This window comes from Marmota flaviventris, chromosome 9 (assembly GCF_047511675.1).
Source record: "Marmota flaviventris isolate mMarFla1 chromosome 9, mMarFla1.hap1, whole genome shotgun sequence".
NCBI classification, from domain to species: Eukaryota; Metazoa; Chordata; class Mammalia; order Rodentia; family Sciuridae; genus Marmota; species Marmota flaviventris.
The window spans coordinates 98,650,817-98,673,226 of NC_092506.1; the positions used below are offsets into that span (position 1 = coordinate 98,650,817).

The following is a 22,410-nucleotide window of genomic DNA, read 5'->3' on the forward strand; positions in this document are numbered from 1 at the left end:
GCAGGGGTTAGGAGCCAGGGTCCCATCAGCCTTGGTCTACATCCAAGAGAATGCTCTGGCACTCTGGTAATCAGACTGGTCAAAGCCCAAGCTTGGAGTCTCAGTACTGTATCCTCCTCTTATTAGCTATTTTACTCTACATGGTTGGCTTAACATCTCTGCTTTGATTTTATCATCTATACTATGGGAATAATAATATCATCTTCTTTGTAGGGAGCAAAGAATAAATAAGATCAAGAGCTGAATGCAGTGCCTGACACAGTATATGCTCAGTGAATGCCAACAACCATTGGTGGGGTACTGCAGAACCAGCCATTCCAAGGATCCAGGGCTTTGGTGGCACAAAGGTCAGAGTCACACATGATCAGACATCAAAGAAACCAAGACCAGGAAGGAAGTGTCCCTCCTGTATTTTGAGGACACTGTTGTGCTTCTCTCCTCCTTATAAAGGCCATTGCTGCCTCTTTGGAGAGGGGAAATAGGTCATTTGTCAGGCATTTCCCATCCGGGTGGTTTCTAAGCAACTCACAATAGACAGACCCTAAATTTTCCAACCTCTGTGCTAGATATATCAGGTCCCTGCAAGTAGATGAAGGACAGGGTACACCTGTCTAAAGTCCCTGTCTGACTCCCAGCACAGTCTGAGGTGGGTCTCATAAGACACAGTGTGAGCAAGCCTGAATGTGCACCCAAAGGCTTTGGGGATCCCTCTTCTTGGGGTGACGGGGAGGAAGAAGATGTGACTTCTATATAGCCCTGTGTTGACAAACTGGAAGCTTCTTCCAGTTTTTTCCGGGCAGGTGGGCTTCTAGTGGGGCCAGATGTTACTGCGGGTCACAGAGTTTTTGTTAAGTTTATAGGTTTTAAAAGGTCAGGCTCTTTGGTGATAAAAGTTTTACAGACCAGTAAAAATTTACAGCAGAAGATGGGAAACACAGCTGTAATGGTGGGAGCCGGGGGCCTGGAGGATCTTGCTCTACCCGTAACTGGCTCCTGGAATTGAGGTAAGTCGGGGAGGTTCTTCTGGCTCTGTGTTTTAACCTGGAAGATGGAAGCAAGAACAGGGATGAGAGGTAGAACCCTGTGCAACAGTACCCGCTGACGGGTAGGTAGCAAGCTCCAGGTGTGTGCACTAGCACGGTCCTCCCAGGGGCACTGGGAGCGCTGGACACAGGAGAAGGCCCAGCCTGTGGGTCCTGCAGTCTTGGAGCTTTTCATTACCCAGGCTGGATCACTGCCATGTTGTGTGTCTGCCTCCACTCCCGGGGAGGAGCCTGGCCGTCTGCAGGCAGAGCTCAGGAATCAAATTAGCCAGGCCTCTGCTGTTCCTTGTCCCCACGGGCCACGGCAAGTTCATCAAGGCCTCGAACTAATTCTTATCTTGTTTAAAAGGGGCAAAAGTGACTCCACAGTTTCATCTGAGGCAATTTACACCCCGCCACTGGCCACGGCTCCAACTCCCCCAGTCTGTTGTGCCATCAAATCCATTAATACAAAATTTCTTCAGGGGAAACTTGATTGCTGCTCCATCAGAGAGCCACACAGGCAATACGTCTCCATCCAAGGCTGTGGCCTGTTCGGCTCCCTCTAATCCTGTTACCTAAGGAGCTAATTCTCTAATGCACACACTGCATAGAAGCCATCGTCTTTCCTCCTAACCCAATTGGTCTGCCCCAGAGGATTCCAGGAGCTAATGCAGAAATAAAGGGTTGGGGCCCATGGGACAGTCTCCAGGCTCTCGCGCTGCCTCTTGATGGGTCCTAACACGCACGTGGCAGGCACCAGATTCCACAGTGTGGGGTGCTCACTCTCCAGAGTGGCGTGGTAGGAGGGGCTAGCCACATCCTGACCCTTTGGGCTCCTGTTCAGTCAAATTCTACCTCAGCTTTCCTCCTTGGTTTCCTTTTCTTCCCTTTTCTCTGTCTCCCTTCTCTCCTTGTCTTGTCTTCCTATCTTCTTTTTCCTCCTGTCTGTCTTTTCTTCTTGCTTCTTATATTTTTTGCTTCTCCCCTTTCTACTTTCCCAGGACCCCAACTTCTTTTATATTGTTTTACCTTCTGTTTCTCCTCATCCCCCACCCCAATCCCCAGCTATGGTGGGACCCTCTTCAGAACAAGTCTGATTCCTATCACTTCTTCCTGGTTCTCTGTCTCCAGATGGCTCAGTTCTGTGGAAGGAGTGGGCCCTAGAATACAGTGGCCTTAGCTTGGAGCAGGAGGTAGGGAGGGCCTCGTGGAAATGCACAAAGGTACAAAGTCGTGATTAGGATGTGGGGGGACTGTTAATGACAAAGGGACTACAATGATAACCCTAAGGGAGTGTGCTACCACCAAAGACCAAACCCTGGTTTATGGCCCTGTGAAGGAATACCATCAACAAATGGTAAAATACTATACACGTATTTCATAATGCCACAAGAAGAAGAGGAGAAATTCTGTAGCAATCAGCAGCAGCTTTCTGCCAGTGGTCCTAATTAGAAGTGAGCAGGGGCCTAAGAGTCTTTGTTGGGCTCAAGGATGCATTGAGGAATCCACAGTGCTCTGCTGGACTCAAGCCCTCAGCTGCCTGGAGGCAGCCTGCTTCTCCTTGGCTTGCCTTTCCTTCTGTCAAGTGCAAAGTCTGGACTGGGGAGGTGGCCTAGTGGCAGGGTGCTCGCCTGGCATGCATGAAGCCCCTGGTTTCATCCTTAGTACCACAAAATATAGTCTGAACACATTCATTCTGGGAACACCTGACTGTATACATTGTCTATAGTCTAAAGTCCCTGATTTTACCACTCCTCCTAGTCTATGCCCTGTCGTCAAAATTTTTACAGCTTTGAAGGGCACGACTTAAGAGAAGGGTAGCCTGAGCCCCCTGAGCTTGATTAAATCTTCTAGAACCAAACCCTGGCTAATGGCTCTATGAAGGGACCCTATTAAGAAAGGTAACCTGGTGCAGTGGTACATGCCTGTAATTCCAGCAGCTCGGAAGGCAGAGGCAGGAGGATCACAAGTTCAAGGTCAACCTTGACAACCGACTAAGACCCCATCTTAAAGAAAAGGCAGGCGGGAAGGAAAGGAGAGAAGGAAAGAAAAAGGAAGAAATGATTATACTACAGACTTCATAGTGCATATAAAATCATTCCTACAGTGACCTCGGCCTATTTTATACTTATATTCAGCTGGAAATGGAATTAAAAAGAATGAAAATGTTTTGCTTTTAAAGAATGACTTTATGATTTTTGCTGGTAAATGGGTGGATCTGGAGACTATCATGCTAAGTGAAATAAGCCAACCCCCCAAAACCAAAGGTAGAATCTTCTCTGATACACAGATGCCAATACAAAAGAAGTGTGTGTTGTGGCGGGGGGAAGGGAAGAATAGGAGTTCATTAGACTAGAGAAAGGGGAATGAAGGGAAGGGCGAAGGATATAAATAAGAAAGACAGTAGAACAAATCTAGGGCTAGGGATATAGCTCAGTTGGTAGAGTGCTTGCCTCCCATGCACAAGGCCCTGGGTTCAATCTCCAGCACCACACACACAAAAAAAAAACCTGACATAACTTTCCTATGTTCATATATGAATATACCACATGAACCTCCACATCATGTACAACCACAAGGGTAGAGTCCTAATAAGTTATAATCCATGTATGTATAATATGTCAAAATATGTTCTACTGTCATGTATATCTAAAAAGAAACAAATCTTAAAAAAAAGAAAAGAAAATGTTTTGTTGTTGAAGCTTGCTGTGATTAATACAAGTGTATCTTGCTTTCCACAAAAGTGAGGTGGAAAGTCCAACTAGCCTATATGGTGAATTGGTATGGGACTCCTCCAAATAGAAATTCACAGCAATTCTTTTTGAGACAAATTTTAGAACACACAGTTGTGTATCTGAGGGGTAGCTACTCACATATTTAACTTACAGAGAGAAAAGTAATACTTCTTTCAAGAAAACCACATTTAGAGGAAGGTACTGAGAATGCCTATGAAATGATAGGAAATGAGAAAGGGGGAGGGAGACTAAATTATAGACATTGCACATTTACTTAATTGTACACATTTCATGGAAGGAAATTTTAGAAGAATATAGACCAAAATATTATCAGTGACTGTCTCTGGGTGGGAAGCCTGTGGATGATTTTAATTGCACTTCCTAATTTTCTATAATGAGCATGTATTACTATTACATTTTTCTCTACATATATTTACTACTTCTAGTAAAGTGTGTAAAAATAAATATGTAAGCTATAAAAATGCATACTCTTTACTATTTAGATATGAATATTTAGATGAGAAAAAAAGGGCAGAACTGTGGTGACTCCAGATCCTTTGTCTGTCTGCAGAGGTGCCTGTCACCTGCTTGGCTAAGTGAATTATGTCCCTCTGGGGATCAAGAGAATGGCTCTCCTGCTCTGGTCTGAGTCACCCCACAGACCTAGTTCAGTGCCACTGAAGCATACTTGGCAAGGGACATAAATGAAACAGCAGCCCAGTGCACCCCTCAGCTGTCAGGCTGTACCCTTTCTCCATGGGTTCTGTCAGTCCCTGTCCCCAAGTTACTTCTTAGCGAAACATGGCCAAGCCACCTGGCTGAATGGGTGCCTGAGCTCCTGCCACATGACATCAGCCAGGGCGGGCTCCCCTTTGGTGGTCCCGCCCCCTTCCCTCCCGCCCAGAAACCTGATCCAGCTGAAGGACTGATTGCAGGAAAACTTGGCATCTCCCCAACTCTGGTGGCTAGCTGCAGCCTGAGAAGGTGCAGGCAGCTGCTGCGAAGCAGGCCGGCTGGGACACAAGTTTGGCAGGGAGTTAACAGGCTGGCCTCTGGTAGGACTCGCCTTGAGTGTCCACTCTGAGGCCCTCCCATGTGTGGGAAGCTCACCATGAAGCAGTGGATCCTGCAGGCGCTGCTTGCCTGGCTGCTGCCCACGCTCCTGGCACAGGGAGAAGGTAAGGGGCTCCGGGGACACATGCAAGACTGGACTGGCCATCTATAGCCCTGGAGTAGGGGAGGCCTTGAAGGGTTGAGGGAAGGAGAGTCTGGAGCAGGAAAGTCAGGTGTCTCACCACATGTGAGCATGAGAGCATTTTGAGGCATCATGGTCAAGCTAGAGTTGGGGAAGTTGAGCTTGGTGACAGCAGGGCTTCTGAGAGGGGAGCAGAGCAGTAGCTTGTTTAGCAGAAATATGCAGACAGGCGCCAGGAGAGAGGCTCCTCTCCTCTTTGCCCTGCCCCTAAACTCATCAAGTGGCAGCTGCAAAGGAACTTATAGCTTATTTGGTTCACTTTTTCCTGTTGAAAGTGAGGTCCAGAGAACAGGAGTAATTCACTCAAGGTCACACAGCTTGTCAGCAGCAGAGTGGGAACCAGAGCTAATCTAGAAATCTTCCTTCATCTTCTCTGGATTTTGTTGCGTGGGTTTTCTGGGTCTCTTTCCTACAGTTCCCTTTCAGGGCTAACTTCCAGTGATAACAAACTTCTCTCCATTCCCTTCTAACTCCCTTGAAAACTGGGCATTTTAGTCACAAAAGGAACTGTTTCCTTCTGCTGCAGACCAGGAAATTTTCTCCTCCTACAGAAGTGGGTTGGACCAGCCTCACTGGGGCATGGTGTGTGTGGATGCCACCCGGGGGCTGGACAGGTATAAAGGGCTGTGGGCAAGATGATTTTCTGCCGTGAGCTGTCATTGGGGGAAGCTCAGAGGATGAAGCAAATGTAATCCATAGGTGATGACTGGTCCAGGGCTTCCTAGACTGGGTTACATAACCTCCTTCCCGCAACGGCCCTTTCCTCCAAGGGCCCCTGGGATGAGTCTGGGGGCTCTCCACACAACAAGAGTCCCAGTAGATGGGATCTGGACTGACACAGGTGTCCTGAAGAGACACAGTGGTCTGGGTGTGAGACTCAGTTCCTCCACATTCAGGGCACAGCTCTCACCATTCTGAGCTTCAGGTGTTCTTGTCTGTGAAATGGGCTGCCATTCAGAGATTGAAATGAAGACTGTATTATTGGATATTATTGCAAAGGAGATTCTCAAAACAACAACAACAACAAACACAACAGTCTCTTGCTTTCCCTCTCTCTCTGCTTGTCTCTGTCCTTCTGAGGGAGGCTGAAAGCTTATCGGGTAGGTGGGTGAGACCCAGGAGGGGACCACAGGACGGATATGCTGCAGACCTGCAGGGAGAGACAGGATGAGAGGAGGCTCTGCTGTGTATTAGAAGCCAGGTTTGCTGCACCTGGTCTGGAAAGAGCCCTGTGGACCCTGCAGTTCCATCTCTTCCTTGCTATATGTACCCTACTCTAGGCTGTGTCCTCCCCACCCCGTATTTCACGTCTCTCCTTAGGAACTGTTCCTACTATTTCCCAGAAGGAAGCTGGGGTACACATGAAATCCCATGGAATAAGGCCAGGTCCGAGGCACTGGGCTTTCCCATCCCCCCAGCCCCCCTGCCACCTCCTGCTCTGGGAGCAATTTGGTTTCTCCTGGGTATCTCCATACCTCACCCTCACCTCCTTCCTAACCTCATCCACTTTGCCCACCAGGCCACATTAGGAAAAGGACCTGGCATCATGAGTGGCTATCTTGGATCATGTGTGTGGCTTTTGGCAGGAGGGAGAGGGGACCTTTCATGGGATGCCCACCTTTCCTTCTTCGACAGTTGCAGCCCAGGATCAAGAAGGACAGTGAGCTGTGTGCATGCTGCTATCTGAACTTGGCTGAGGAAACCCTGCGGCAGACCAGTGGGTCCTGAGACCCTTTCTTGTGGTCCTCTTGCCTGTTCATAGCACGTGCACCCACAGCCCACTTCCCTTTAGCTGCTCCAACCTCCTCCTCACCTTCCCTAGCAAGCCAGCTCCCCGCCCTCCTGTAAATGAGTGCTCAGGCTGTCCTAGGAGACTGCCCATTGTGATTTTGGCAAGAATCTCTACAAACAAAATGCTCTAAAGATGGGAATTTCAGTCTGTTGTGGGGATCTGGGAATATCATGAGGCGGGGACACACTCCTTCCAAGAGCTTACAAACCAGAGCAAGAGAACCAGGGAACGTTTCAGGGCTCTGGTTTCCACTTTGAACTGTTCTCCTTTCCAGCCAGGCACAGGGGGATCTCCCAGGCCCAGAACTCCACCAGGCCTGCCCTGCTGAGGCTGTCCGACCACCTCCTGGCCAACTACAGGAAGGGCGTGCGGCCAGTGCGGGACTGGAGGAGGCCCACCACCATCTCCATTGATGTCATCGTCTACGCCATCCTCAACGTGGTGAGTGTGGCCCCAGACTTCAAATCCTCCCCTCAATGCAGAGATGGATCCTTAAAGTTGAGGCCAAGTCACCTGCTGAGCAGGATAGAGCCCTAGAACCTGAGGTCTGGCACCACAGCTGAGGATGGACTGCAGCAGAATCTGCACAGCTGCCCAAACCATGAGCCTGGGCCATCTACAGCCAGTGGTCACTTCTTGCCTATGGTTGTCCATGCAGTAACCTGGTCATCACCTCCCTATGTCAGCCATGTGGGGGGTGAAGACTTTCTTATTCATCTCTATGCCCTTAGTGCCTTACACAGGTCCTGGTAAGTGGCAGGTGTCACTAAATGTTGATAATAGATCTATTGTCAACCAACAAATCAATTGAGTAATGAGTTTCTTCATCAATTACTATAGCAGGGTGGGGTGTCCTGCCCAGCAGAGGTCAGACATTGTGCAGAGTTATAAACGAGAAGGCAACTGTAGACATGTGGTGTCTGTTTTGAGGTGGGGGAGGCAGAACCCGACTACACAGTCTACTACAGTCACCCTGGCCCCTTGATGCAGGATGCAGTCATGGCCCTCAGAACATCTCTGGAAAGAAGCACAGAAAACTGCTTACCAAGTGCTTCAGGAAGGAAAACTGGGATTAGGTGAAGGGAAGGAGAGTGATAGACTTTTCATTTCATGTGGTTTTGTGCATATATACTTTGTATACCTTCTATTATTATCATCTATTATGTTACATGTAATATAATAGAAGATAACAGAAAGTATATTTATACCTATTGTATAGTCTCTATTATTATGTAGTGTATTTGTGCCCTTTGTATAACATATAGCATATATAACATATATACTATAAGTGTGTGTGAATACACACACACACATATATACATACACATCTTTGAAGTTGAAAGGAAGTCATATTTCCTTGTAGCGTGCCCTAATAAAATGCCAACTTGTCCTGACTGGCCAAGCATCTCCAGCTTGGGCCCCTTTTGCTCACTCTCCTTCCCAGGGGAATAGGGGAACAAGGAAGCAGCTCTTTTTTGGGTTGGTGCATGCAGGGCCACCAGTCTAAGCTCCCTTTCCTTTTCCCAGGATGAGAAGAACCAGGTACTGACAACCTACATCTGGTACCGGCAGGTGAGCAGAGCCGTCCCTTGCCCACGCCCACTTGCTAGGACAGGGACTTCTAGGAAGGCTTTCTCTGTTCGAAAGAGTCAGGGATCTCAGTGGTCTTGGTGAGGAAAGGTGCGGGGAGAGTTTCAAAGGCATGCTCAGCATGAGATTCAGGAGTCTTGAGTCTTCCTCTCTCAGGACAGGGAGTAGAAGGAAACTTAATGATCAGTGGAGGCCGGACACTGTGGTGCACACCAATCCCAGAGACTTGGGAGGCTGAGGCAGGAGGATTGCAAGTTCAAAGCCAGCATTAGCCACTTAACAATGCCTTCAGCAACTTAGCAGGATCTTGTCTCAAAAAAAAAATAAAAAAAAAAGGCAGGGGATATGGTTCAGTAGTTGAGCACCCCTTGGTTCAATCCCCAACTACCCCCCCAACCACACACACGAAAAATTAAATGGAGAGGAAATCCCTCAGAGCCCTCTGGTTTCTGAAGTTCTTCACAGCATCCCAGACAAGCGTTTGTCCAACCCCTGTTGAAGGACCTCCAGCACCTGGGAACTCATGAGGCAGCCCCTTCACTTTCAAGCAGCTCTAATTACTAGAAAGTTCTGCCTTCAATTTAGTTAATTGGGTGACTGAAACAATTTATCCATTTAGCCCTCGCAGTCTTGGCTGTCCCCTCTTATCCAGTTTCTGATGGGCGTGGACCCAGCACTGGTAGGTGGATATCTCTGAGGTCTTGACTAAGCCCTAGCTCTGAGCTGGAAACAGGAGAGGTGGCTGCCTATAGGCAGGGCTTGCTCTGGTGGATGCTAGGGATGTGGGGAAGTCAGAGCAGAAGGGGAAACTAAAATGGCTGAAGAGAAGGGCAGGAGGATGAGGACTATTCAGAGGTCAAGCAGAGAGGCTCTGCAGACACAGCTGGTATACATGGGTCTCTGTGAAATCCTTGTCCACTCTCATGGACATGTTCCACCAGCAGCATCAGCAGCTCATGGGGCAGGGAGTAGGGTTGAGGAAGAAGTTAGAAAGTTGATCTCTGAGATACTGCTCCATTACTGCCTCTTAGAAGGATTCTTTGATATAGAACACTTTTCCTCAAAGGAAGGACCCTGAACATGGCTAGGCATCCTGGACCTCCTTTCCCTGGAACATCAGCCTCGGTCCCTCCTCTTTACCTCTAGGGTCACTTGTCTGCTCCAGTTGATTGCAGTCTGCAGTGAGGGAAGGTCAGTCTGCTATGTACCAGCAACAATGCTAAGGGACTGGAGTTGGAAATGCAGTCTAGACTCAGGCCCTATGCATGATGAGCTCAAAGACTAGTGGAAGCCAGATCTGCCACAGACAAGTGGACAGACCCCTGGCATGCAACACAACAGCTGCTCATCATGGCCAGAATGTGAGAGCACAGAGGGAGTACACCTAACACAACAGGGCTCCTAGAGAAGGGGGCATAGATACCTTGGCTAAGTCTGGAAGAATGAGTACAAGGTACCTTTGCAAAGAAGACAAGGAGCATGGGAGAAGGTATATGGGATGCAGAGATGTGGAAGTTTCAACAGTTTAATTCCATGTGGAAGGAGTGTAGAATTCACATCGTTCTTGAGATTTAACTTTACCCTAAGAGAAATGGGGCAAAAGAGTGCTATGATCAGACTAGACTGGCCATTCTGGCATAGGAAGAGTGGAGAACACATTGACCAAGACTTAACAATAGTTGGGCACGGTGGTGCACGCCTGTAATCCCAGTGGCTTGGGAGGCTGAGATAGGAGGATTGCAAGTTCAAAGCCAGCCACAGAAAAAGTGAGGCACTAAGCAACCCAGCAAGACCCTGTCTCTAAATAAAATACAAAATAGGGCTGGAGATGTGGCTCAGTGCCCGAGTGCTCCTGAGTTCAATCCCTGGTACCCTTCCCCAAACAACAAACAAACAAACCTAACAATATCCACCTCTGCTTTGCGGTGGATGTTTTTATTTCCATTCCTTTTTTTTTTTTTTTTAATACCAGGGATTGAACTCAGGGGCACTCAACCAATGAGCCACATCCTCATTCCTTTTTTATATTTATTTAGAGACAGGATCTCACTGAGTTGTTTAGTCCCTTGCTGTTGCTGAGGCTGACTTTGAACTTGAGGTCTTCCTGCCTCAGCCTCTGGCGTCACTGGGATTATAGGCACGTGCCACCATGCCTGGCTTCCCATTCTTACGTATGTAAACCAAGACCCAAGAAGTTATTTGTTCAAGATCCTGAAGTTGAAAAAACAAACAAACAAACAAACAAAAAAAAGATTCTGAAGTTTGAGGTTGGTGGTTAGGAGTCCTTTAACATTGGAAATGGTTGTAGGCCTTCCCAGGGAGAGGCTGCCTCAGTCCGTGATATTATGCATGTAGGGAGAGTGTGAGGACAGAGGTGAGGGGTTCTCCATTACTGCTGAGTGCTTTGGGTGCCACTGACACCCAGATTTTCCTGAGCCGATGCCCATCTGTTGTCTGGGCCTGAGGAGGGAAGCCAGCGTGGTTTTCAGCAACCCTCCCTGGAGATGGAGGAGGCTCTGGTGACCATCGTTCCTCCTCCCCTAGTTCTGGACGGATGAGTTTCTCCAGTGGAACCCTGAGGACTTTGACAACATCACCAAGTTGTCCGTCCCCACAGACAGCGTTTGGGTCCCAGACATTCTCATCAACGAGTTGTGAGTACTGTCACCCAAGTCCGGGCTGTGGGGTGGCTGAGGGACAAGATGGCTGCCAGTGCCTTCGAGATATTCCAGCCAGACTCACCCACTGTACATAAAGTTAGCTAGAGCTCAAGTTCTCTTTTCTTTCTTTCCTTTTCTTTTTAAAATTCATCTTTTTTTGTGCCTGATGTTGAAACTCTGTACTTCATTAGTCCAAGGGCCCTCATCTCAGGAAAAGAAGCCAGTGAATGAATTCACACTGAGTTATAATAGCCTAATGGGGACAGCTGCATTTTTAAAGAGGACAGTTATGTTTCTGAAAGGAATGGAGCACTGATGGCAGCCACCGTGCCTGGCCACAGAGGGGATTTGGAGCTAAGGATCACGCTCAGACCTCCCAGGCCACGTCTGTGCCTTCAGCTTGAAGCGGGTCCCATCCGTCTTTATTTCTAGCAGCCAAACAGTCTCACTTGGCTTCAGCCAACAGAACTTCTCCCCCTCCTGCAGGTTCATTTAGGGTTCACCAACTGAACTTCTGAATTGCACAGCAGGGAAAATGTGTGGGGGAGGGATGGACAGAAAGGGGAAGGTGGCAAGGAGGTCCACCCAGTACCCACTGCATTGCCCAGCTCCACAGGGCATTTGATATTTTCTCAAGGGAGGCGCTTGACCATGGACCCACCACTCAATGCGAGCTCAGGCTGGAGGCTTTCTGGGAAATCTGCTTCCGGTTGAATATTCACTTTCAATAGTGAAATAGGTTTCCTCTTAACTTCTTATCTCTTAGCCTTCCCCACAGAAGATTGAAGGCTCAGACCCTGGGCTCAGCCCACTTCCTGCCACTATGGTCACTTGGGAGAGCCTTAGGGTCCAGCATCAGCCAAAAGAGTGAGATGAAATCTTGTTGGATTTTTCTGGGTTCCCCGAATTCTTATCCATGATTTCTCTAGTTCTTTTTCTGCTGGAGAGTATATTCATTTTCAAGGACTTCTAAAAATGGGAAGTAAAGAGAAATCAGAGTCAAATAGAACATAAGCTTCCATTCTTGCCTGTAATCTCAGTCCTAGAGGTTCTGGGAGCCAAGCTCTACCCAGCTTGGGTGTACATGTGCATGCACTTGTGTGTGTGTGTATGTGTGTGTGTGTGTGTGTGCATGGGGGCAACTGGACAGGCTTTCTACAGCCCGAAGCTTTGGGGTTCCTGGGTTGCTTCCCTGCCTTTTGTGGCTAAGTTTCCAGAGGAGTAAAGGAGAAGTGCCCTTTCCTACTTGGAAGGTAACCTGACAATGGTGGGTTAGGAAGCCTAAGATAGATAAGAACATTGGAAAGCTGTGGCCAGACAAAACCCTCTGGATTGTCCTGCTGCCTGTACCCTCCCTGAGTTTCTTTCCCTCCTGGGCTCAGAGATCTTCATACTCCCAGGGCTGGATCTGCCTCTTGAGCCTCCACACTGATCTCTCTTCCCTGACCAGTGTGGACGTGGGGAAGTCTCCAAATATCCCATACGTGTATATTCAGCATCAGGGTGAGGTCCAGAACTACAAGCCCCTCCAGGTGGTGACTGCCTGCAGCCTCGACATCTATAATTTCCCCTTCGATGTGCAGAACTGCTCGCTGACCTTCACCAGCTGGCTTCACACCAGTGAGTATGTGGGCCTTGGGAGGTGGGGGCAGAGGTGGGAGCAAGGACACCTGGGCAAGGAGCACTGAGGAAGCATTCTCCCTTATCACCCACTTTACTTAACTTATCTCTTTTCTTTACTTTTCTTTTCCTTCCTTCCTTCCTTCCTTCCTTTCTTCCTTCCTTCCTCTCTTTCTTTTTTGTTTTTTGGTGGGGGTCCTGGGGATTGAATCCAGTGCCTCACACGTACTAAGCTTTACCACTGAGCTACATCCTGAGTCTCAACTGCTAATCTTCTTAATGTCATTGAGGCTCTATTTCCTCATCCTCCAAATGGGGTCAATATCACTATCCTCACTGCCTCCCCCAGTAGTGGAAAGGATTTCATGAGACAGCGTGAACCAACTTCACATGCTTATTAAGGGACAGCTCTTTTCCAAATATCACAAATAGGATCTGGCACTAAGGTCTCTCAGACCCACTCACTTCTCTTCACCCCCAGCCAAGCCACCCTCATCTCCTGCCCAGATTTCACCATTTGTTCTTGTCCCCCTCCAATTCATGCTCCTCACAGCAGCCAGTGAACTCTTATTAAAATGCAAATCTGATTGTGTCACTTAAAACCCTGATGGCTTCCCAGCAGTCCTGGAACACATTCCAAATCCTTGACCTAGTCCTGCCCACAGTCCACCTCTCCAGCTTCATCTGGTGCATACTCTCGGAGCTCTGCTCCAGCCCAGCTGCCTTCCTCTTTGGGCCCACAGCCCCTGTTCTTCCATTTCACCCATGCTCTTTCCCCTCCTAGGCTACTTCCCCCACTGCTCCCCCTCCTGCCCTAAATCCATACCCAGGCTGGCCAACCTCTCTGCTCAACTTTTTTAAAAAAATATATTTATTTTTTAGTTTTAGGTGGACACAATACCTTTATTTTATTTTTATGTGGAGCCAAGAATCGAACCCAGTGCTTCCTCATGCTAGGCAAGCGCGCTACCATTTGAGCCACATCCCCAGCCCCCTCTGCTCAACTTTCTGAACACCACCTAAGTATTAGCAACCTGGGAGACCCTCCCCCCCGCAACTCCCAGAGGAGCCCATCATTGTCCTGCAAGTGTAAAACACCCTGTTTTTCTCACCACCTGTATGACCCTGTCAGTACTTATTTGGTGTCCACTTCTGAAATAGATACAAATGTAGAGAAGGCAGGGACATGATTTGTGCCCCACCTTTAGATTTCTAGCACAGGGCCTGGCACACAGGAAGACATCTGGCAAATTATTAAATGTATGAGTGTCAGGTGCCTCCAAGAGGGCTAGGGAATGAACCTTATCCAACTGACTGCAAAAAGGCAGCCTTTGTTTCTATTTCGATTTATTCATTATATTAAATTATGGCAGTGAAATAACATCCTTGAAAAAAACCCCAAAACTACAGAGAAAGCCAAAATCTCCTTTGCCCTCTACCCTCAATCTCAAACACTTCCCCCCAAATTCCATGCAATAAGAGTTAACTGTTGGGCTGGGGTTGTGGCTCAGTGGTAGAGCACTCTCCTTGCATATATGAGGCACCGGGTTCGATCCTCAGCAGCACACACAAATAAACAAAATAAAGGTATTGTGTCCACCTGCAACTAAAAAAAGTATTTTAAAAGGTTAACTATTTTTTATCAGTATAAACTTCATAAAGTATATTCTTTCAGGTTCTTCTCTATGTGTTTATACTCACACATACATATATACAGAAATACTGCATATACTACCATATACTAGTACTTGATTCTTTTTACTCAGTGATAGCTTCTGGATGTTTTTACATGTTATTGCAAGATGGCAAGTTCAAGATGATCCTCATGAATTTTAACTGCCATAGAATGATTTGGATCTATCATAATTTATTAAGCATTTTCTTATTGATGGACATTTAGATCTTTTCTGTATTTTGCTGCAGTGGATACTCTGGTCCTTTCTAATGCACATATGCATATCTTTTCTTTAGTATAGATATAGAGAAGTAGAACTACTATGCCAGAAGTGAGGAGTTTTCTCATTTTTCTAGTTCAACTTTAAAGACAGGTTGCTCTGAAGGCAAAGATGATAAACCTGTATTATATTTCATTTCATAAATGGATAATTTTATGTATGCATGTATTGTGGTGCTATAGATCGAACTCAGGGCCTTGTGTTTGGCAAGTGCTCTACCACTGAACTACACTCCCAGTCCTTTTTTAAAATTTTTATTTTGCTATGTTGCTGAGGCTGGCCTTGAACTTGCCATCTCCTGCCTCTGCCTCCTGAGTTGCTGGGTTAACAGGCATGCACCACCACACCTGGCCTATGTGTGAACTTTCTTTTTCTTTTCCACATTTTTTAAATTGTTGTATTTGGCCAATATCATTCCCCAGTATTTCCTCTTTCCCTCCAGACCTCCCTTCCCTGGTTTCTTTGCTCGAGTCTACTGATTTCCCTCTGATTTTCTTAAGATCTACCCCACCTTTCTTTTCCTTTCTTCTCTCTAGCTTCTACATATGAGAGAAAACATACGATCTTTGACCTTTTGAGTTTGACTTATTTCGCTTAACAATGTTTTCAAGTTCCATTCATTTTCCTACAAATGACAATTTCGTTTTTCTTTATGGCTGAATTAAACTCCATTGTTTATATACACACCACATTTTTTTTTGTCCATTAATGCACAAAATATAAAGATATAATTTGGCCAATATCACTCCCAGCACTTCTCCCCTCTCTCCTCACTTCCCACCCCTGGTCCCTTTCCTGTACTGATCTCCCTTTGATTTTCATAGGATCTGCCTCCACCTTTCTTTTCCTTTAAAACATATGACCTTTGACTTTCTGAGTTTGACTTATTTTGCTCAATGTGGTGGTCTCTAATTCCATTCATTTCCTTCCAAATGACTTAATTTTATTTTTCTTTATGCCATGCCTTGTCTTTTCAAGAACATCCATATGGATTTACATAGAAGTGGCGCTAATTTACAATCCCACAACAGTATAAATGTGTTTCTTTTCCCCACATCCTCTCCAGCGTTTATTGTTGTTTCTATTCTTGATGACTGCCATTCTGACTGGCTCTGTCTGGGCTTTCTGATGAATGGCTTATATGGCTCTTCGTGCTGTGCTGTGTTTTCACTCAAGGCTTTCTCTACCCACACTGCAGGCCTGAGAAAGGCACATTTTACAGCTTAGAAAACTGAGGCTGGAGGTTAGAGCAAGGCATGAGGTCCCACTCACCTGACATCAGCGTTCCCTGGTTACTGCCAGCCCCATGCGCCACTTTCTAAGGGTCTGGCAGGCTCCAAGCACTAAATTCCATAACTAGCCTCATTTCTTCTCTCTCAGTCAATGACATCAACATCTCCCTGTGGCGCTTGCCAGAAAAAGTGAAGTCTGACAAGAGCATCTTCATGAATCAGGGCGAGTGGGAGTTGCTGGGGGTGTTGCCTCAGTTCCGGAAGTTCACTTTGGAAAGCAGTGACTGTTACGCAGAAATGAAGTTCTACGTGAGTGGGAGCAGATGTGGGTAAAATGGTGACAGAAACTACTAGACCTTCATACCAGGGGGGCTTATGGAGGCATATTGGAAAAAACTTTCCTAGCCTTTTTCCCAGCTCCAAGGTCCGGAGCTTCAATGAAGTAGAGAGGGAAACTCAACTAATTGTCCCTTACACACCTGAACAGTTGCAAGCCTAGATTGACAGGCAGGATGTGGACACTGTCCATTTCCTCCATTGAGCAATCCAGGCTGGAAGTTCCAGGAAGCCAGGGGGTGTGGGCTAGAGGTGGTAGCTCCTGCGTGCAGAGCCCATCCGCCTCAGGCTTCTCCCAAGCTTCTCTCCTGGTCCCAGGTGGTCATCCGCCGGCGGCCCCTCTTCTATGCAGTCAGCCTGCTGCTTCCCAGTATCTTTCTAATGGTCATGGACATCGTGGGCTTCTACCTGCCCCCAGACAGTGGCGAGAGGGTCTCCTTCAAGATCACACTCCTCTTGGGCTACTCGGTTTTCCTGATCATTGTGTCTGACACGCTGCCTGCCACTGCCATCGGCACTCCCCTCATTGGTAAGGTCCCTCCTGGGAGAGGAGCTCAGCCTGGTGAACCTGGCCCCCTCCCACCTCCTCTGTATGTCTCTTCTCTCTGCCCTGGGGCACATAGGTGTCTACTTCGTGGTGTGCATGGCTCTGCTGGTGATAAGCTTGGCCGAGACCATCCTCATTGTGCGGCTGGTGCACAAGCAAGACCTGCAGCAGCCTGTGCCCGCCTGGCTGCAGCACTTAGTTCTGGAAAGGATCACCTGGCTACTTTGCCTAAGGGAGCAGTCAACCTCCTGTAGGCCCCCAGCCACCACCCAGGCCACCAAGACCAACAACTGCTCAGGTGAGAGGGAAGGAGGAGAGGGGCCTTTTCTGGACTGGGTGTAGGAACATGGTAGGGAGTCTCTGGAGGATCCTGGGCAAGGCCTGGGAATTAGGTGCATTCCTGCACCATGCCAGCAAAGATGTCAGTGCAGACTTGTGCTTCACTTTTGCACTTCTCATTGGCTCAGGTGTGCATAAAGAGGGTAGGAGGCCTGGAGTCTGAGCATGTCAGAAGCTGAGCAAATGGCCTCTAAGATGGGCCTAGAGGAAAGGTCAGATGGATGTCCTGCAGGTAGTTATTGGCCTCCTTGCCTCATATGGTCAAATAGTGAAGCTGGTACTTCCTAAACTTTCTCATTCTAAATAGCTCAAAGGCCAGGTCCTCAGAATTTCCATCATCTATGAAGTAGAAAGACACTAAACATGGAGCTCACACCTCCTGAGGACCTGTTGTAGCTGCTGTTTGTTGTTGGTGATTGTAGTGTTTGGTTGGTTGACTTGCTGAGCACTCTGTGCCAAGAATATATGAAGCACTCTGTGCACATTATCCCGAGTAATACTCAGGATGACCCAGTAGGATTGAGTGAGTTAACAGAGGCATGGAGAGGCTAAATAGTTCCTTCTCTATCACAGAGCCCGGGCTCTCTCTGCTCAGCTCCTATTCATCCTTCTTCCTGTGTTCAAGCCTTCTATGTGAGACTTGTAGTGTATCAAACACCATTTCATCATGAGCTGGTGAACTAGCCCACCAGCCTAATGCTCAACTTCCCTTGGTTAAGGTAGTTATCTGTTAAGTTTGCATTTGCTAGTCCAGAAGGACATGGAGTCATGGAGAGGAGGACAGGGACTCCTGCTAGCCACTCCCTTCTTAGGTAATATAATGAAGCAGAGAGAGAGCAGTGGATTGGGAGTCCAGGCACCTGGCCTTAGTGGTCTCACCATTAAATGATGCTCCAGTTGCATTAATCACTTAACTTCTCTGAGCTCGGCATTGTCATAGAAAAGCAGGGATAGTAATCACTCTTACTCTGCCTCTCTCATGGGGATGCTGTGAGGTTCAAATGAAATAATGGATGTCAGATCGCTGAGGAAAACCCACAGGATGCTTTAAAAAAATGCACAGGAAGGATAAACACTGATTCCATGAAACTGGTGACTTGAGAAAGGGGTACAGAATGTGACTGAGGAGGAAGTACAGGAATCCTCCATCATGTTGGTTTTTAAAAATTTGTTTAAGTTGGATGGTGAGTATGCAGATGTGTAAGTTATTCTCAATACTTTTTGTATCGAAAATTGTTCATAGAAAAATTTCCACAGGCTGTAGAAAGATAAGGGACAGTATTTGGACCATCCAACAGTCCTCTTCCGCCAATTCTTTGTCCTTCTTTCAGCCATGGGAAACCACTGTAGCCATTTGGGAGGACCCCAGGACTTGGAGAAGACCCTGAGGGGCAGAGGCGGCCCTCCCCCACCACCACGGGAAGCCTCACTGGCAGTGCGTGGGCTGCTGCAAGAGCTGTCCTCCATCCGACACTACCTGGAGAAGAGGGATGAGATCCGCGAGGTGGCCCGGGACTGGCTGCGGGTGGGCTCTGTGCTGGACAAGCTGCTCTTCCGCATCTACCTTCTGGCAGTGCTGGCCTATAGCATCACCCTGGTCACACTCTGGTCCATCTGGCATTATTCTTGAGTGGGCACAGCCCAGCAGGGTAAGGGGTACAGGGCTGATTAAGATGGGGACATAGGATTTCCACTTAGTTCCTTCAGGGCCCAGAGGATGTCAGGGACATTCCCAAGACACAGATGCAGTCTCATACCCCATTTCCAATGCCAGTTCATCTAAGCTATCCTGAACTATGGTCTGAACTCTTTGCCCCAAAATTTAGTGTTTAAGATCCTTACAGCGAACCCCTATCCACAGCTGCCTGTTATGGCTTTACATCCTGCTATCTTAGATTAGGAGAGACCCACGCATTCCATAACTTCACTCTCCTTATCTAGGCCTCAAGTCTCAGTTTCCCTTTGGCACTTCCCTAGAATTCTGCTTATTTTCACCAACCTTGTTTTTAGTTTGAAGGCAAAATTAACTCTCTGCTACCGGGGCCTGATAATCCTGCTCTAATGTCTCCTTCTTCGTTGTCACCTGTGGCCACTTCCCTAATATTCATGCTCCAGCAGCTAGTGGGGGGGGTGGTGGAATAAAATGCTGTAAACCCTTAAACTCTCTTCTTGACCATTGTTAACAGCTTTGGGGAAAGATTGGATGAGTGGAAGAAGAGGTTTAAAGTTACTAGTAGGAATGGGGTTCTGGAATTAGTTGTAGTTTTAGTTGTTTGATGCTTTCTGGATGAGGGTACTGGAGGGTGAAATGGTAGCTACTATGAATATGAAACAATAGGGGGTGGGATTGATGGTGTGAAGGTCAGGACTGTGAACACTTAGCAATGGAGAGGGAAGAAGGGAAGATCAGTTTTGTGGCTGTGAGGTGCTGAAAGAGACCACACGTTCTTCTTATTATTTTGGCCCATGGTCTCTCAGTGAAGCTGGGAGCAAGCTCTCTCTCAGAAAGAGGATCCTGCAATGGCGACAAGAACTTCAGCACCATGGTCAGCACCAATTGGTTTTTGTACTTAGAAAACAGCAAGAAAGCCAAGGCCTGGGTTTACCTATCTCCTTTGGGAACTCTCAGTGGCCTCCCCTGGCACGTCCAGCAGAACACAGGACCATGAGGGAAGCAGAGTTGGTAACAATGGTCTTTGGTCTGACTCCTCATATCCTGGCCCCCTCTTCCAGACATCAGGGTTTAAAACATGCCAAGAAGTACCCTATCTCCATAACTCCATCCACCTAACAAGCTTTCAGAGAAGAGGAATGCTAGACTCTACCAACAGTGACCTGTCTTAGTGTATGCAGTGTATGGAGAATACTTTCTCTGCCTCTCCCAGGGCTCAGAAATACTGTAAATTTACCCTCTCGTCTGTCCTGAGCTCTCTGTCAGAGAAACTATGATGGAGAGGAGTTAAAAGGAAAGGACCCAAAAGAAATACCTGGGATGAATTCTGACATTTCCACTGTCTTCTCCATTGTTCCAGGCCAGCCTTATAAAAGGCTCAGGGTGGGACACCTGAAGTAATACATCCCCCTAACCCCAAACTTTGCAAGTAGGTGATAAATCATACTAGAGGCTAAGTAGAGGACATAACTGTGGACGCCTGAGTTCTCCATGTCTAAAACAGCCTAGAGGCTGAGGGAGGGGGTTATCTGGTTTAGCTTCCCTCCGCTTCTTCTCACCCCAGCCCCCAGCATTCAGAAAGAACTCATTAAATACTGACTGGCGATTTGATCCTAAGATGAACTGGCAATGTGGGAGGTCTCATCTGCTACCCTCACCCAACATATCTGCTTTTGAGATTACTCAGAGTTTAGATTTATTTTTGTTTTGTGGATGGGTAGAACTCGGGGTCTTTCAGCATAGAGCAGGAGATTGTGGCACTGGGAACTGGTCCTCACTCAACCCTGTTACCTCTGACTGAGCAAGACTGGGCTACTGATGGGGACTGTTCATCTCTCCCCACTCAGGATGGCTCTGAAGCCCATCCAGGGAAGCCTGGTCTTAGAATCAAAAGCTGCCCCACTCCACCAGGACTTGCTTGGGCCAGTTATGCTGTTTGGTGATCCTCATGTCTCAGGCCACAGGGATAGAGAGGCGGACAGTCTGGTACTGTCAATGCACCACTGGCCAGTAAGTGTGTGGCTATTGACAAAGTGTCCAACCAGAGAGCTAGTGAGACACTAATCAACCTATCGATTCTCCATCTCCCCCTCCTCACCCTTCACCCACAATCAATGGGGCGACAGAGCCCAGCATGGAGGCAACCAATTAACCACTTGGAGAACGAGCTGCCTCCTGTAACATCTTCTGCTCCACTAGCCACATCCAATCAACTCATCGATCTGGCATCTGGGCAGTGCTGCCCAGGGATGGGAAACTGAGGCCCAGGGCCAGAAGAGCCCCCGTGAACTGATTCCTGCCCATCAATACGGATCTTGGTCTTCTCCCAAGGAGACCTTGGCTTTGTTAGCTGAATGAAACACTAGGAATTTCCCTTCTGCTTGGTGTACCTCCTGAAACCTGCTTCCTCCCACCTCTGATCACTTGGGCTAGTTGCCTCTCATTCTGTCCTAGGTGGAGAGAGAAAATCTGAAGCACTCACATCTTTATAAGTGTAGTTCTCTCTCATCTCCACTTCTCTGTGCCGCTCCATTCACTTCCAAAATACTCCCAGTTTTCATCTCCTTTTCTCATCCACCCTGCTTTCCAAAACCCTCATGTATACTAAAAAGATTCCCCCAGAGACCAGTGTGTCCAGCAGGAACCCTCCAGCCCTCTGTGAGCTCCTGCCTGGTGCTGCTGACAGCCCTGGAGCCTGCTGCCACCACCCTGGAAGCAGGAAAGTAGCCTTGCTCCCGAAAGCTGGCAACCTAGGCCCAAGGGTCTCAAGGGTCCCCTCCCAGGAGTGGGCACTGCAAGGACGTTCAGGAGAGACCAGCAGCATGGCTGAGCTAGGGCAGGGGGAGGGTGGATAGCGGCTTATTAGGGAAGATTTCTTGGAGAGAACATGGAGGAGAAAAAGTTTCCTGGCTGGGTGAAGGAGGGGGAATGTGGTTCAGCATTCAGAAGCCAGATTCTCCTCCTTCCCCCACCGCCCCCCCAGCCTCTGAATCAATACATTTTGAATCTAATCTAATAACAGAGATTTAACGAGGGGATAATGCGTGTGGAGCCGCCAGGCTCTTTGTCTCCTCTTTCATGAGGCAGCTGGGGCCCATTATCCGGGGACAATGCCCCATGCTAATCGCTCCCTCTCTCCCCCTCCTGAGTGCTTGGGGAGGGGTGGTGGGCAAGAGAGGGCAGCTCCTCCCTTGATTGGAGGGGAGTGGAGGGGTGGAAGGGAGGGGGGAGGACGAAGTCGGGAAGGGTCTAGTCCATGCCCTGACTTGACACCATCTCGTTGGCTGGGCCACACTGCGCACCCTGACCAGTAAGAGGTCGAGGGAGCCCCACCAATGCACACAAACAGCAGATAATTAGTGATCAGCTGCAGTGTTGGGAGTTTTAGTGTTGGGAGTTGTTTTGTTGGTGGTGGGTCCCCCCCACCACCAACTTGGTTCTCTATAATTTAAGCTATCCCATTGAGGCCTCTGATTGGCCAGTCCTGACTGTCATGGTTAGAGAATTAAACCCTGGTTTTAGGGAGCAAGAACATCCCTCCCTGAAATAGAAGCCTGTTCCACATCCTCTCTCTCTTCTATCTGGAGGAGTGGAGGTTAGACTATGGAACTTTCTGGTAATGCCATTCCAGACACAAACCAGATTGGGAACT

At 48.0% G+C, this 22,410-nt stretch overlaps 1 protein-coding gene across 1 annotated transcript; it reads left to right on the forward strand.

The window, feature by feature from the left end:
- The first annotated feature begins 4,871 nt into the window (after positions 1-4,871).
- Htr3a (5-hydroxytryptamine receptor 3A) lies at positions 4,872-18,716 on the forward strand. Its single transcript, XM_027930631.2, has 9 exons — positions 4,872-4,938; positions 7,082-7,248; positions 8,335-8,379; positions 10,942-11,051; positions 12,508-12,677; positions 16,013-16,173; positions 16,519-16,729; positions 16,824-17,045; positions 18,418-18,716. Exons 1-9 carry the CDS (start codon positions 4,872-4,874, stop codon positions 18,714-18,716), a joined length of 1,452 nt encoding a protein of 483 aa, XP_027786432.2.
- The last annotated feature ends 3,694 nt before the right edge of the window (positions 18,717-22,410 follow it).

Bases quoted from the DNA above. Each gene is read 5' to 3' on its own strand.
- Htr3a (XM_027930631.2), top strand. From the start codon at position 4,872: ATGAAGCAGTGGATCCTGCAGGCGCTGCTTGCCTGGCTGCTGCCCACG. The intron at 4,939-7,081 runs GTAAGGGGCTCC...TCTCCTTTCCAG, and splicing joins GCTCCTGGCACAGGGAGAAG to CCAGGCACAGGGGGATCTCC. The intron at 16,174-16,518 runs GTGAGTGGGAGC...TCCTGGTCCCAG, and splicing joins ACGCAGAAATGAAGTTCTAC to GTGGTCATCCGCCGGCGGCC.